Source organism: Bombina bombina, chromosome 7 (assembly GCF_027579735.1).
Source record: "Bombina bombina isolate aBomBom1 chromosome 7, aBomBom1.pri, whole genome shotgun sequence".
In the NCBI taxonomy this organism is placed as follows: Eukaryota; Metazoa; Chordata; class Amphibia; order Anura; family Bombinatoridae; genus Bombina; species Bombina bombina.
The window spans coordinates 613,279,709-613,295,715 of NC_069505.1; the positions used below are offsets into that span (position 1 = coordinate 613,279,709).

The 16,007-nt window shown below is 35.0% G+C and overlaps 1 protein-coding gene across 1 annotated transcript; it reads right to left on the minus strand.

Moving 5' to 3' along the window:
• Positions 1 to 867: 867 nt before the first annotated feature.
• Positions 868 to 13,440, minus strand: LOC128636710 (olfactory receptor 5V1-like). Its single transcript, XM_053689697.1, has 2 exons — positions 13,368 to 13,440; positions 868 to 1,472 (listed from the first exon to the last, which is right to left on the minus strand). The coding sequence occupies exons 1-2, from the start codon at positions 13,438 to 13,440 to the stop codon at positions 868 to 870; spliced, it is 678 nt and encodes a 225-aa protein (XP_053545672.1).
• Positions 13,441 to 16,007: the final 2,567 nt, after the last annotated feature.

Below are 16,007 nucleotides of genomic sequence, written 5' to 3' on the forward strand. Positions count from 1 at the left end.
TTGTTTAAAATGATTAGATCATTTCACAAGACTTGTGAGCAAGTTTTAGACATAGCCTGGAGATTCACACGTTTAGTCTGTCCCTCCATTTTTGTGAAGATGTGTTTTATTTTACAATAGAGAAAATACAAAGTGCAATGTAAGTTAATAAAGATAACTTATTTTAACAAAAAAAAAATAGAATTTGAACAATTAAAAGAACCTACCTTTCAATGTTTAAAAAACATACAACTTGCTAACTTAATTTAAGTCAATAATTATCTTACAGAGGCCAAGAAGTCACAGAACTGTACATTTCAATAGTTCTAGTCAAAGTGATTGGAAATGTCTGAGCTTACCCTTGTCTCCCACCTCCCTATGCCAGGTTAAGGCTTTATTGCACATGCCTGTATGGCAAGAATTAACATTAAGTGTCTGACAGGCTGTTCCTAACATCAAGCATTAATAATATGATTGTTGGATTGGACAGGGGAAAATAGACACATTAATAGTCAGAACACCTGTACATCATCACAAACAAAGAAGCTGATTAGTCAAACAATCTACTTTCTTCTCCCCTTCCTGCACCTTCTTTGGTGCCAAATGTTACGACAAATGAATGTATTGATTTGGTCATGCAATACATTTTTTTTTGTCCAGTATAGTATTCGACTGTTCATGTATCGGACAACAAGACAAATTAGCAAAATGCTGACAGATTTGCATTTGTCTGAAGCTCAAATATACATCTCTAATAATAACAACCAGGTTTTTAATGGTTTTATACTAGATTGGAATGGACATAAATTTGAGAACCCAGCAACAATCCATATAGCTAGCATAACTCTTCAAACAATCTAGAATATGTCCCTATAAGGTAAATTGAATCTAAAATGGAAGCACGTGTTTAAAACAAGTTTTCATAGCTCTGAAAACCTCTCTGTTTCTCAAGCTATAAACTAGTGGGTTTAACACTGGAACCACAGCAATATACAACATAGAGAGAACTTTTTCTATTTCCTGTTGATCCTCAGACTTTGGTTTCATGTTCAATCCCAAAGTGGTCCCATAGAATAGAAAGACCACCATAAGATGTGAGGAACAGCTTGAGAAGGCCTTGAGTCTTCCAACTGAGGTTTGAATCTTCAGGATGGTAAGCATGATGAACATATATGAAGTCAAAATTAGTATAAATGGACAACAACCTAAGAATAAACCCTGCATGGCTACTAATGCCTTTATGATTGTGGTATCACTACAGGAGTTCTTTAGCACTGTTTGAAGGTCACAAAAGAAATGACTGACTTCCTGTTCTTTAGAAAATGATAATTTAGACATCATTAGATTGATTACCAATGAATTTAAAGCACCAACAATCCAGCAAGTGGTGGCGAGAAGGATGCACACCATCCTGTTCATGATGAGAGAATAGCGTAGAGCATTACAAATGGCCACATAGCGGTCATATGCCATGGAAGTCAGCAGGAAAAATTCTGTACCAATACACAAGGCAAACAGAAAAAACTGTGTAATGCAGCTTGAGAAAAAAATGCTCCTGTCAGGTGTGATTGTGATGGCCAATAGCTTTGGTAAAATGGTAGATACATAAATAATATCCTGAACTGATAAATTACACAGGAAGAAATACATTGGTGTGTGCAGTCGGGACACCGCACATACAAGGATGGTTATAATCATGTTACCAAACACAGCCAGAAGATACAAGAGTAAAACACCAATAAAAATCATAAGCTGTTTTTTTGCAGAAACAAAAAATGGTGATAGAATAAATACAGTTATTGATGTGTTGTTTGCACAAGCGTTTTTTCCTTGAGAGATGGAAGTATGGTTAGCTGTCAGGAAGAGATAGGATTCGTTAATGAAATGTTCTCTATCTCAGATATGTAAATTTGTATTTTAAGATATATAAGTTAGTGTAGCTACTTTGAGAAGTTAGAGGAGCCTAATACATGATGTTTACATCCTCTAAGAGAAGTAGAAACAAAAATAGAATGTAGTGACACGAAAAAAATATAAGAAAACTTGAGAATATAGGGGAATATGGAAAATATAAATAGCTTGATATGATCTATTATAAATGAAAAAAATATATATTTTCTGGGACAAAATGAAAAGGAAAGTAATGTAAATCTATAGAAAAACACAAGGAACATAAAGAGAAAAAATAGAAAAAAGAACAGGGAGGAAGGAAAGTAATGACAGATATAATAATTAAGAAGAAACTGCTATAGAAGTTGAATAGAGAGAAATAAGACGTTTTGGATAGAATTGTGAGAATTTGAGAGAATAGTACATTGATGTATTAAATAGAATAACATATAAGGCGGATAAGTCATGTGACAATCTTCCTCCCTTTTCAACACCTACATATACTATACTCCAAGTAAACTTTTAAATAATTTTAGTTTTTTGATAATTCTCTTCTGTTAGGTTAAAAATTCCAATGGTGGTATATATATATAAATATATATATATATATATATATATATATATATATATATATATATATATATATATATATATATATTTATTATCCATGAGAGCCATGGTGGCTTGTGTTAAATAATTTAGGTAAATTAAGCCTCTACATTTTATTTATGTTAGAGAAATAAAGCTGAAGTGTAGTAAAAACTCCATGAAGAATTTTATTTTAAGCTTATCTGTTTGGAGTAAGATCCCAAGATCCAAGGCAAAACAAACCAAACAAATAGGTTACTTTTATTGTCTGTCTCTAAAATAGGGCCCTTGTAAATGAGACATATTCACTGCAGAAAAAGCTTATGGAACTGATTTTTATCTGCATGTTGTAATTTATTTATTTAAATCAGTTAAATGACAACCAGAATAGAAAGGTATAACAGCCTATATACTCTATGAAGAAAAGATAGAATGAGTACCACATACCCAGTGACCCAGAAACACAGCATTAAACCTATGCCCAAGTGTCTGTTACAGGAAAAGATATTTTGAATAGAACATTTAGATGTGGATTTGAAGGCCGGTCTGTGGACTTTTTGTGCCAACCCTTCATAACCTGGAAAAGACACTTGGACATGGATAACTTTGTAGGTCTCTGGCTAATTGTCAGACTGCCTCATAGGCTAAATGAACAAGGGGATTTTGTAGTTGTGGCCTTAAAAAGTGTGCATTTCAGGGATATTTTTGAAAACAAATGAATGTCTGGAATAAACCTTTAACTGTGAATTATTTAGTAGGTATTTATCTCATTGTCTCTTTCCCTCCTAGCCTTGTGAAACTGGTGAAAATGTTTGGTGTGGCCATTTGAGAAGGGGCATTCCTGACCTTTATATCATTATCTCTCTCTCAGCCTTGTGGAATGGGAAACATTGATTGTGTGGCTACAAGGAAAGTAGAAGTTCCAGGCCTTTTTTGTGCAAATTTTTTTTTGGCTTGGAACAGGCAGTAACATGTGAACTCTATGGCATTGCTGCTGTTTATTGCCTCTCCCCTTCCTAGCCCTCTGGTACTGAGTTATCTGCTTGTTGTAGCTATTTGGCAAGAGAATGTTCTGGTCCTTTGCTTTCTTGTTTTTTGTTAGGTTTATAGTTTATTATCTACCTCTATTGTGAAAAGGGTGAATTTTGTAGATCTGGTAATTGGGGAGTGGTAGTTCCAGGCCATTCTGTTTAGTTCTATATTTACCCTGGCTGGGAAATGGTTAATAAAAATACATTATTTCACATGTTTCAAATATTGCCCTGAAAAGTAACCCCTCATTAAAAAAAAAAAAAACAACAACAACAACAAAAACAACTTTTTCTATTTGTATGTTCTGCTCTGATTAATTTCATTAAAAAATGTCCCAGTTATTATATAGTTAACAATCTGTGGGATATGCACCTTTTTGAGTTTGACTTTCTTTTAAATTTAAGACCCAAAAAGGATCTACTAGCAAATAAAAAGGCAGCATACACAACGTGGGACAGTCCTGTTCAAACTTTTTAATAGGTTTTTAGGATTATTTTTTACTTTTCAAATTTGATATTTAAAGGCACTTGATCAAATTCCTAAGCTGCTTTTTCTACTTATTTGTGATATTCAAAGACTTTTTAGAATGAGGAGGTTATGATGCTCAGGGGCAGAACACATTGACAGTACCCTAAAATCTCAACTCCAACATATAGAAATGACATTTAGCAATCATAGGGGCTGAATTATCAAACTCCGAATGGAGCTTAATGCCCCTGTTTCTGCGCAAGACTTCAGGCTCGCCGGAAACAGCAGTTATTAAACAGCGGTCTAAAGACCGCTGCTCCATAACTGGTCCTCCTGCTCTGAGACTGCGGACATCAATCCGCCCAATCCTATATGATCGGGCTGATTTACACCCCCTGCTAGCGGCCGATTGGCCACGAATCTGCAGGGGGCGGCATTGCACAAGCAGTTCACAAAAACTGCTTGTGCAATGATAAATGCCGACAGCGTATGCTGTTGGCATTTATCGATGTGCGGCGGACATGATAAGCTACATCGTATCATGTCTGCTCGCACTTTCATAAATCGACCCCATAGACTTAAACTATTTCAATTGAGCTAATGTATTTCTTTAATGTTAAGTTACAGTATTTTCATTTTTTAAACTGTGATTTGTGTCAGTTATCACATTGGCCCAAACAAGATAAGACTATATGTAGTTCAGGGGTATTTACATTTCCCTATAATATAAAATCTCATGTTACAATGTGTTAACAGTAATAGAAATATTGTGAAGCCATGAAATTGAGCATTTCTGCTTAACCCCTTTTTATTTTATTTTACACCTTACAGTAGATTTTTTTGTGAAGAGAATTTTTTAAGTGTTTTAAAAAAATATTCTTCCAAATATTATAAATATTCAACAAAGGTATCCCCTGTTCTATAAGTTTTGATTACATATTCTCAATGGATCCAAACTCAAAATCTTATTTTCATGATTTTCATTGTGTGAATGATTATACTCCTGTTACAGGAAACTGTAGGCGTGGCCTCTATTGTCTACAATATATTACATCCCTACACTGTTATTCTTGATTGCAGACCAAAATCTCATTAAAAATGAAAAAAATACACTTGAAACAACTCAGTGATTGTAAACAAATGTAAAACCAACACTTTTACAGTATTATCATTACAAACTAGCCAGCTTTATACTCAATAATGCTGCTGTTTAAAGGGACAGACGAGTCAAAATTAAACTTTTATTGATTGAGATAGAGCATGGAATTTTAAACAACTTTTTAATTAGCTTCTATAATTAAATGTGCTTAGTTCTCCTGGTATCCTTTGTTAAATATTAATCCTAGGTGAACTCAGGAGTTTGCATATGTCCTTAACAATCAGGCAAGTGTTTGCAAAAATGCTTAAAACAATGTTATACCTAGCTGCAAACTCTGCTGTTGTAGAGTGTCTGTAGCATTATGTGACAGCTGTGTTTGCAACTATGTATAACATTACTATAACAGAAAAAATGGCACAGCGCTGAAAACAAATTTACATACAACACAAGTGCATATAGAATTAAGGAAACCCTCTCTCCTTAATTAGAACTACTATGTAGGGGAAATGGAATCTCAATACCTAAGGCAGGTATAGAGACAATGTGCTACTGAAAGCTGAATGTATGTGTAGCAACTGGTTTAAATGAGAACACCCTATATAGGCAGAAAAAATATATAAAATACCCTATATAAGATATATTTCTTAATAATTTAAAAAATAAAAAATCATAAATGGTACCAATGGTCAATATACAACACACCAAAAAATATTAAACATAAAAATCGCAAATCAAAGATCAAAATTCAAAAATCAAAACATATAAGTATAAAACACATAAGTATAAAGCCGAAATGCGTTGCTCTAATATTCATCTGTTTTTGTCCCTTCACGGCAACCGTAGCTATACAGAAGTTACCTGCAATACGAGCTACACGCTAAGAGTTGGCTGCCCGGAAATAGCAACAGAGTTGCAGGTAAATCTTTGGAGGTCCCCGGACAACTGTAAGTCTATTAAGGCAGCCAAATAAGAACATAGCTATATTGCACCTTTGGGGCTCAAAGGAACATAAAAAAGTGGCTGTTATCTTCAAAAACAAAGCAGCCATATAGTCACAGTCTACTTTTGGAGGTCTCAGGATCATTGTGACGAAAAGTAAAGCAGCCGATGTAAGTAAGAAAGCTCACCTTTGTTTATGAACACATTGTATTTGCCTAAAAGGATGTCTCTTCTGTTGTTTTTCTGTCTGCAGCACTCTAACAACAGTAAACTTCTGCAAAAACTTTTTCTTGCTTATTGCATCTCCACTAACGGACTGCCTATAGACTTGTATTCCTGTATTTATCTGTTTTATACTTATATGTTTTGATTTTTGATCTTTGATTTGCAAATTTTATGTTTTATATTCTTTTGTGTGTTTTGTTGTATATTGACCATTGGTACCATTTGTAATTTTATTGTGACACTTTTGTAATTTTTAATTATTAAGGAATATATCCTTATTAAAAATTCATACCAACTTTCATAGATAATTCCTATATAGGGTATTTTATATATTTTTTCTGCCTATATAAGGTATTCTCATTTAAGCCAGTTGCTACACATACATTCAGCTTTCAGTAGTGCAAGTGCATTGTCTCTATACCTGTCTTAGGTATTGAGATTCCATTTCCCACAACATTACTATAAACATTGTCATGTCAGCTTTTTACAGTTATGTTGCATCACTTTCAAGTGAGTATTACGTCCCTTTAACTGAAAACATGTTTTTTGTGAGGTTGAAATGAAAATCCATTCATGGTCACAGTATTGTTTCAGCTAAATAAACTTTGGAATGTGATCAATCAAAACTTCATGTTGCAGGATCCAAGGATCCATCCAAAACCGAAACCTTGATAAGGAGCTGATATCATGAAGATTGTCAACTAAAACCAAAATGTTTTATTTGATTTCATAAATAAATGTTTCTTCCCCTCTTATGGAGATTAAATAAGTGAGCAAATCAGAATTATATTGAGGTAATAAATTAATATCAGCACTTTTTATTGAAATGTTAACCTAGGTATCAAAAAGTTACCAAGTTAATTTACTACATGAGATTATCCAAAATGTTATAAAGTAATCAGAATACAGTGGACTTTAAATTAGATTTTTAAAAAATTCTGACAACATTGTTTTCTTTTTCATTACCTACAAGGCATATTTGTAATATGTACTCACATTCCATTTTGATATATTTTCTTTAATTCTCTCTCAAAGCTTAATATTCATCACCTAAATGTTGAAGCCATTGTCTTCAAATCTGGAAGGAAAGAAAAAATGCAAAGCATTTCAAAAATATTCTTCAAGCTGTACAAAAAATTCTCAATTAAAATCGCAAAAACAAATGTTACCAACCAATGCTATATAACTTTTCATAGGATATGCTCCACAAATCACAAAAACCCTTTGAAATAATAACAAATGTGACCAACCAATGATTTATACCTTTTCATAGGATATGCTCCACATTTTGGAAAGTGATCTTTAATCATCAAATACAAAAACATAATGAAGCCTGTAACTGCAATCTAAGAAGCAGTGATAATCAAATTGCTGCTTCTTAACCTGCTACACCATTTCAGAAAAGTACAGGATACTTTATTGGCTCAACGCGTTTCAACCGTTGAAAAGTGTTGAGCCAATAAAGTATCCTGTATTTTTCTGAAAGAAGCTCTTATTGTGGATTTTAATAAACAACCGATTTTCTATCATTATATCTTTGCTACAAGACAAAGTATCTTCACTATCAAAAAGATCCCTCTGGATCAGCGCCTCCTTCAATCTGACTTCTTAACTAATCCTGCATAACAATGACTCAAACAATAATTAGATAATTAAAGGGACAGTCAAGTATAAATTAAACTTTCATTATTCAGATAGGACTTTTAATTGTAATCGACTTTCCAATTAACTTTTATCATCAAAATTGCTTTTTTCTCTTGGTATTCTTAGTTTAAACTAAACATAGGTAGGCTCATATACTAATTTCTAAGCCTTTGAGGGCTGCCTCTTATCACATGCTTTTTAAATCTCTTTTCAACACAAAGAGACAGAAAGTACACATGGGCTATATAGATAACACTGTGTTCAGACACAGAAAGTTATTTAAGATCTAGCACAATACAATGCTAAATTTAAGACAATAGATAATAAACAGTCACAGTCATGTGATCAGGGGGCTGGAAGAAGGTTCCTAGTTACAAGGTAATCACAAAGGTAAAAAGTATATTAAAGGGACCCTAAACACCATCTGTTTTAATGTAATTATAATTTTTTTTAATCTATTTTGTTTTGTTTTATACATTATTTCTTTCTTTATGTCTTTATCTAGCATCTGCACAATTATTTTTTATTTTCAATATTACCCCTAAACCACCGCCTACTGAATGCGGTGCTGGCCGACATGTTGTAACGCACGTTCTATGCGATAACATATGGACTCAATGCGCACTCCCTTCTTCACTTCCGCGCATGCGCATACAAAGTAAAGTCTTTGCCCCTTCTATGAAGCTCGTTCTCATTAACTTTGTGAACAAGCTTCATAGATTTATTTATTTCAATTGCAGCCGTTTACAACACCTGCGCGGCCTCTCGGTGTAGGGAGATTGCATTTCAGAAGGTGCTTGCTTTTATTATATTGGAGCTGCCAGATGCCTATATTATTCAATGCTATGACTGGGGTTGTGGACATGTGTTGTCCCTCAGAGTGCTGTGTTTGTAGCTGCCGGTGGTTGTTGCAGGAGCGTGCAGTAAACGGTGACTGGTGACTGCTGCTGCTGATGCTTTTGCTGCATCCCCTCCTGCCTCTCTCAGCACCAACATCTTGCTTGTCAATCAAGCGCGCGCTGGACTCTACTGGCAGTGCGGGAGGTGAGGGGGCTGTGACTGAGTGCGCGCGATGCGCGTGCCTTGGATTCTCCTACCAAGCTTCAGAGGTGGCGCGCACCTATCAGGACGAAAAGTGCAGCGGAGAGAAAGCTTCAACAACACCTTTAGACGGGTGTTTAGATCAGTGAGACTCAACCAGTGTTTACAAAGAATGTGGTGTTTGTAGGGCAGCGTGTCTGGCATTAAAGTAGTTAACCCATTGGCAGCCTGGGAGATGCTTTGCAGTCCTCTTTGGCAGCCAATGGGTTAATGCAAATACACATATATATATATATATTCACAAATAGAATAAAAGATGTCTATTTCCACTATTGTCAATAATAATAACAATAATAACATTGTGACATGCATTATTATCCAGGCGGCATCAAGGTAATCTCCTATATGTGTGCACGCTCACAGCAATAAGTAGACTTCCGGTTTTGTCAATATCACTTTCACCCATGTCTGCACGGAGCGGTCAGAAAGTCATGTTAATGTAAAGAATAAAATAAAAAATAGAACACCTATAATAAAAAAAAAGGGATTTGCATTTTCAAAACTGAAAAAAACATTATGAATAAAAAAACACAAAACCCTAATGACAAATGTTTAAGGTCCCTTTAATATAACTGTGTTGGTTATGCAAAACTGGGGAATGAGTAATAAAGGGATTATCTATCTTTTAAAACAATAACAATTCTATGGTAGACTGTCCCTTTAAATAATTCCTAAAATATCAGTGCCACCCATAGAAAAAAAGCTAAATTCTTAATTAAAATATCTTGGTACTAAATTTGAAGCCATTCCTTACTAAAAAAAAAATCCATTTACCACAAGCGTTATATATCATTCATTACCTTACAATATTTCTTTGCATAAGGGTAATTTGAAAACTGAATTCCAATCCATTAGAATAAAAATTTCCATCAGAATTTTTAGGATTGACAACTTGAAAACAAATTTTGACTTTTTTTGATCAAACTATTTTATTCTGTGTTTCAATGTTAAACATTTCTGGCCATGCTCAGTTCTCATATCTAATGATTTTATAAATGAAATTCACCATTAAAGTCTAATAGGATTTTTTTTAGAAATAAATCATTTTCGAACTAATTGTGATCTAGCACTAAATTCATTGTTTTAATGTTAAAAGAATAAGTGGAAAGTTTGTGTTTATAAAGCAATGGGTAACTTAAGCTTCTTTCTCTTCTAAAGTCAATTAAGAACAGATATAAATGGGTCACTAAAGTGTGCAACCAATGAAGGACTAGATTATGAGTGAAGCGATAGCTTGCGCTCATGTTCAAGCATTAAAACCTCTACAAGTCATTTTTTTGTGCTCTGAGATTCACGCTCGTATTATGAGTTAAAAGTAAAAAGTTGCAGTAACAAATAGATTTTGAGAAGTTGCAAATGCAAAATTGCATTCCCCCACAGACTTGAATGGAGCTGAAAAAGCTGAAAAAACACCACAAGTCGCACAAACACGATTGCGGTTATTTAAAAGTGCAAAATAAGAGGATCTAATGTTCGGCATATAACAGAATGTGTTCTATTTATTCTTAATGAGATATTTAAATATATATCTGATGGATTTTTACACAAATATATATTTATACCTATATACATATATACATAATTATTTTTTTTTTATTTTTTTTTTCTCTTTATTTATATGTAAAGAACAGTAGATACATGAGAATCAAATTACAAATCTTGCGCCACGCAGGGCCCAGCATACTGTGTGGTACAAAGAAACAAAAGCAAGAAAAAAAACAACACTGTAAGGATTTTATCTGTAAATCCACAAATTAAGGTATATCAATGTAAAACATCTAAAATCAAATATATACCTGTTGGGTCCTCTCTCTTCCTTATCTGCTCTTTACATACTTTTTCCCCTTTCTTCCCTTATTTTTTCAAAGAACAAACTTAATCATCATGATACAAGATAATCTTCAAAACTTGAAAGTCGCGCAAACATACGAACAAACAAACAAACCAAAAAAAAAACATACTTTGGTCCTACCCCCCCTCCCCTCCGCCTCTACCCCACACTCCTCTCAAGGCCGCTCAATCCAGGTATGTGGAAAGACATTTAATAGCGTCAGTTCCGCGAAGCTCACTGAAGCTAAGAATGGGGAGAGGATCACTCTCTGGAGTGCAGCTGGGAAAGACAAAATAACAGGAGACCATTTCCATAGAAACTTCTTAATTCTATTCTCAGATACATCACACAGGTAGTGTGACTCAAAGAGAATTTGATTTTGAAGAGTTTTAAAAATCATAGAAAGTCCGGGTGCATGCCTGGCTTTCCAGTTTTTAAGTATACAGACTCTTACTGCCAGAATAATTGTATTAAGGCCATTTACAGTATTACTATTAAAAACATCTTTTAGCTGAAATAAGAAAATAATATCCTCGGCGGAAAGGGCAATTGTAACTTTATATGATTTATTGAACCAGTAAATAATTTTCAGCCATAGTTGTTTAACTTTGGGGCATGACCAGAACATATGAAGTATATCCGCTCTGGTGTAATATATAATAATAATAATAATAATAATATATATAATATAATTATATATAGGTATAGAAATAATCAGATATTTATAGGAATATCTATTTAAAATACTTAAAACATATTCCCCTATGTGAAGAACATTGGAATGTGAAATATTTACACTAAAAACACAGTATAACACTTTATAAAATATGAATATTGCATAAATAGTATTATACATGTTTTCAGCCACTTTACTCCAATGCACTTATATTTATATATATATGTCTATGTATATGCAGAAATAGCATGGTCTTGCCGCTCCTAGCTAGACCTATGCTGTTACAGCCTTGAGAACCCCTTGTGACAGGTGATATACAGGGTATGTTACTGTCTTTAAGGGGTTAATCCATCACCTCTAAGCATATTCTAAAAAATGAATACATCTTTTGTAAAATACAACAAGTAAATATGGAAACTATAATCTTCATATAATTTATTCACTCTTATAATACTATTTAAGAATACTAGAATAGAATACTATTATTTATTAAAAAATGTTATGACTCATTTTTATCAGATAGTGTTTATATGAGTTTAACTGTATTTTTAAATGTTTGGTGCACATTTTTTGACACCTTAGCCTTTATGCAAGGTCTTCAGCTAATTTGACTTTTACAAAATTAGTTTGTAATACTGCACTAAACTTAGCTCAGCCATAATATTGATATTGAGACTTGTGCTACTGTTAGCTCACCACTTGTAATCTAGCCTAATATATCTACCTTTATTATGTGTTATTTGTTTAACAGTTGTCTACCTATCATCTATCTAGCCATCTATCATCTATCAATCATCCCATCTATCTATCAATCATCTATCTATCATCTATACGATCTATACAATCTATACATCTATCATCTATCTATCTATCTATCTTTCTATCAAGTACATTTTTTATGTATCCTTGAACAGTAAATGCTATTTGTCTGCAATCATTTCTAATTTCCTATGTGTACACATTACCTGACAATCCATTTGTTGCCATAGCTGACAGAATCCCTGTCCATGAGAGAACAAACAGATATAAAAAGACTTCTCTGAGACAGCTGGGAGTTGATCCCAGGGCAGATTGCTAAATGGTACTCCACTGTTAATACAACTCCCTGATGTGCTATTGACTAATTATTACATCGATGAGGATAAAATGGAATGATAATAATGCAATGACCGTTACCCAAATTCTATTGTTTTTAGGAAGTACTTCTGAAATGCTCAAATGTAATCACCTTAAACATAGATACATATACAATTGTTTTTAGTGACCCCCCCCCAAAAAAAAAAAATAAGCCTTTTTAAAGTGGCTTTTTATTTTTTCTGAATCTATAAATGTGTCTCAAATAATGTGCCAATACATCTTTATAGTAAATAATATAGGGCTAGATTACAAGTGGAGCGCTAATTTATCACACGCCCCTAAACGGGCAAATTCGCCCATTTATGGGTTTGTGATAAATAACCAACCATTACAAGTCAGTTAATTTCAGGGTAGAATTTTTTATTTATTAACAAAGTAACTGCCCAAAGCAGTTATAAAGGGATACAGTTGGCGTGTTTCCTGTAAATATATATGTATATGCTGCCTATCGCTGCACAAATTTCCGAATGCCAACATGTTTATGCAGCAGAGCATCTTGGACATGCACATACACTACCTCCAAGTCGTCCTTTATTACATTACAGGTGGAGCAGTAATTAGCATAAACATCGCTGAAAGTAAACTTTTAACTTGGGTGTAATAGTGCGCGTATTACATTAAAAGTACATTGTTTTCATGTGCGAGAAACCCAATGAGAGCTAACAGCTGGAAATCAGATGCTGTGACTGTGTTATCGTTTTATCCCCATAGACTTTAATAGAGTTGCAACTGGAAAAAACTATTACTCATGCGCCAACCTGACCATGTACCAACCTGACCGCCTTTCACCATGTGCGCTGACCATGCACCAACCTGACCACATTTCACCATGTTCGCTCACCATGTGCGCTACATAAATTCATCAGGCCTTAAGTGACACCTTAAAAATGACACAATACCAGGCATTGTCTAAGGTGAAGAAAGAAGACAATAAGAGCAGGATGATTTTTACAAAAACCTGCAACCCAGAAAGAGTAAATTTTCCCAAAGCGTTGAAGGAACACTGGGATATTCTTGCAACGGATAAATCTCTACCATTTGAGCAGATGGACACCCCCATCATTGGATTCAAGCATGGGCGCTCCTTGAAGGAATTTTTGTTACGCCCTGACCATAGAGAGAGTTACACCAGCAGTACATGGTTAAGTGCCCCCAAGAAAGGTTGTTTTCAGTGTAGTGGATGTACTACTTGTGGGGGTCTAACCCAAAGTAGCTTCTTTATACACCCGTGGACGAACAAAAAGTTTTAGATGAGACATAGGGTGACCTGCACAACCATGTTTGTTGTATATCGGCTACACTGTCCGTGTGGCAGATTTTATGTGGGTAAGACCCAAGATGATCTCAGAACTAGAATGGCCAACCATTCGCAGTGCTATCAAAAATAGAGAATCTGACCAGCCGGTGACTTGGCACTTTCTGGAGAATGGACATTGTGTATCTGATTTGAGGTATATCATAATAGACCACATGCCCGTCCCACAAAGGGGAGGCGATAGAGCCAAATGTTTATTACAAAAAGAGTCCCAGTGGATATATAATTTGGATACTATGCACCCAAAGGGGCTAAACGTGTCTCTTGATTATCAGTGCTTTCTGTAAGTGACCGGTTGGTAGGGATTTTTATTCCTGATTGTGTTTTCAATTTGTAAATATTGTACCAGCTTAGATGATCACTAACCAGCATACTGCATATTTGTACAGCCTCTTATCAGTAAAGTGACTGATTGTACGTGTAACAATTTAGGATTTAGCGTTATTGAAATATGATCAGTGTCAGGCTGTATATTAGCATACCAGACAGTATAGTTTAGTGAATATACTAATTAGTTATGTAGTGTAGCTAGAGGTATGGTGATATATTCTGTTATAGGGTCTGGCCATCCTGGTCAATTATGTTAGCTGGTTCATCGTAGCCATCACAGCAAGTATAGGAAGCTGTGTTATGTCTCTAATAAGATTAGTTAAATCACGTTTTATTATTAGTCAGGATGACACTTTAACTCTTGTATTATGATTAAATTACTCATGGTTTTACTTGTTAATAGGAATGAGTAACGGGCACTCCTATGTATAACCCCTGTTGCTATGTATTTTGGTTACGTGTAACCTATTTTTCACAATTGTCTTTCTGCTTTGCTTTTAGTCTTTTGTACCTACTGGAGCTCCTTATTGGCCTTGGCGCATGTGCAGCTGTGCTTTACAGACGTGTAGGAGCCCAGCTGTATGATGTTCACGATGGAGGTTGTTTGGTATATATGGGTGAGTTCTTTTATTATTCTGTATTGTCTGAGGATGGAGGAGACCCCGAAAACATTTACCACTTTATTAAAGTGACAGCTTTAAAATGGAGAGTGCCTTCCTGACTCGAGAGAGAGAAGCACACTCACAGAGAGAAGCACACTCACAGGAACAAACAACTGGCTCAATACTATTGTTAGCATGTTCTATGGCGATTTACCACCTGGGCGCAGCTTCTTTTAGCCCAGTAATGCTTTTCACAGATAAGAACTTTCCTGTAGTATATCAGTCTGATCCCGCCTATTACAGTCAGTCCAGCGCCGAAATACCAGGCAATTCCTCTCTGGAACACAGCAACCCCAGACGATCGTTTCAGCCTTCATTGGGCCTCGTCAGTGATGTGTAGCCATATTCCTCTAAGCAAACTGAGCAAGGAGTCCACGTCTGGTTCCCCTTTTTCCCATAGGGAGACTAAATACACACAGAGAGAAGCACACTCACAGGAACGAACAACTGGCTCAATACTATTGTTAGCCTATTCTATGGCGATTTACCACCTGGGTGCAGCTTCTTTTAGCCCAGTAATGCTTTTCACAGAGAAGAACTTTCCTGTAGTATATCAGTCTGATCCCACCTATTACGGTCAGTCCTGCACCGAAATAATAGGCAATTTCTCTCTGAGCAAGGAACACAGCAACCCCATATATATATAGATGTACTTAAGACACACACTCAATGAAGAAAAATGCTCCGAAATTGACCATTTATATAGTAGCATAAACACCTTCAATCAAGTCAGCAGTCTTATGACCACCATGTTAGACTCTGTACATATCGTAATATAGGTGTAAAACTGTATATCCCAACTTTCTGTGTAAAGGCAGTGTTCAAGCTCTTATCATGTCAAACGCTAGTTCGAAGTAGGCTCCCCACCAGGATCAGGTAAGTAGCAACACAGTGATCCCCTTATATCACTGTTAACTGTGTGAGCACAAACATAGATCCCCACAAGGTAGTGGAATACTCACACGTCTGGAAAGAAGAATCCACACTGCCTCTATGTAAATGGAAGACAATAAAAAAGGGTTTCTCCAAAGCACCCTTAACTTGAAAATCAATAAGCAAATCAGTAGAACAGCAAACTCAGAAGACAAATA

Excerpts from the sequence above, each read along its gene's own strand:
- LOC128636710 (XM_053689697.1), bottom strand. The coding sequence starts at position 13,440 with ATGGTGAAATGTGGTCAGGTTGGTGCATGGTCAGCGCACATGGTGAAA. Across the intron at positions 1,473-13,367 it reads TCAGGTTGGTACATGGTCAG|AATTTTTCCTGCTGACTTCC; the intron begins GTTGGCGCATGA and ends GTATTGGTACAG.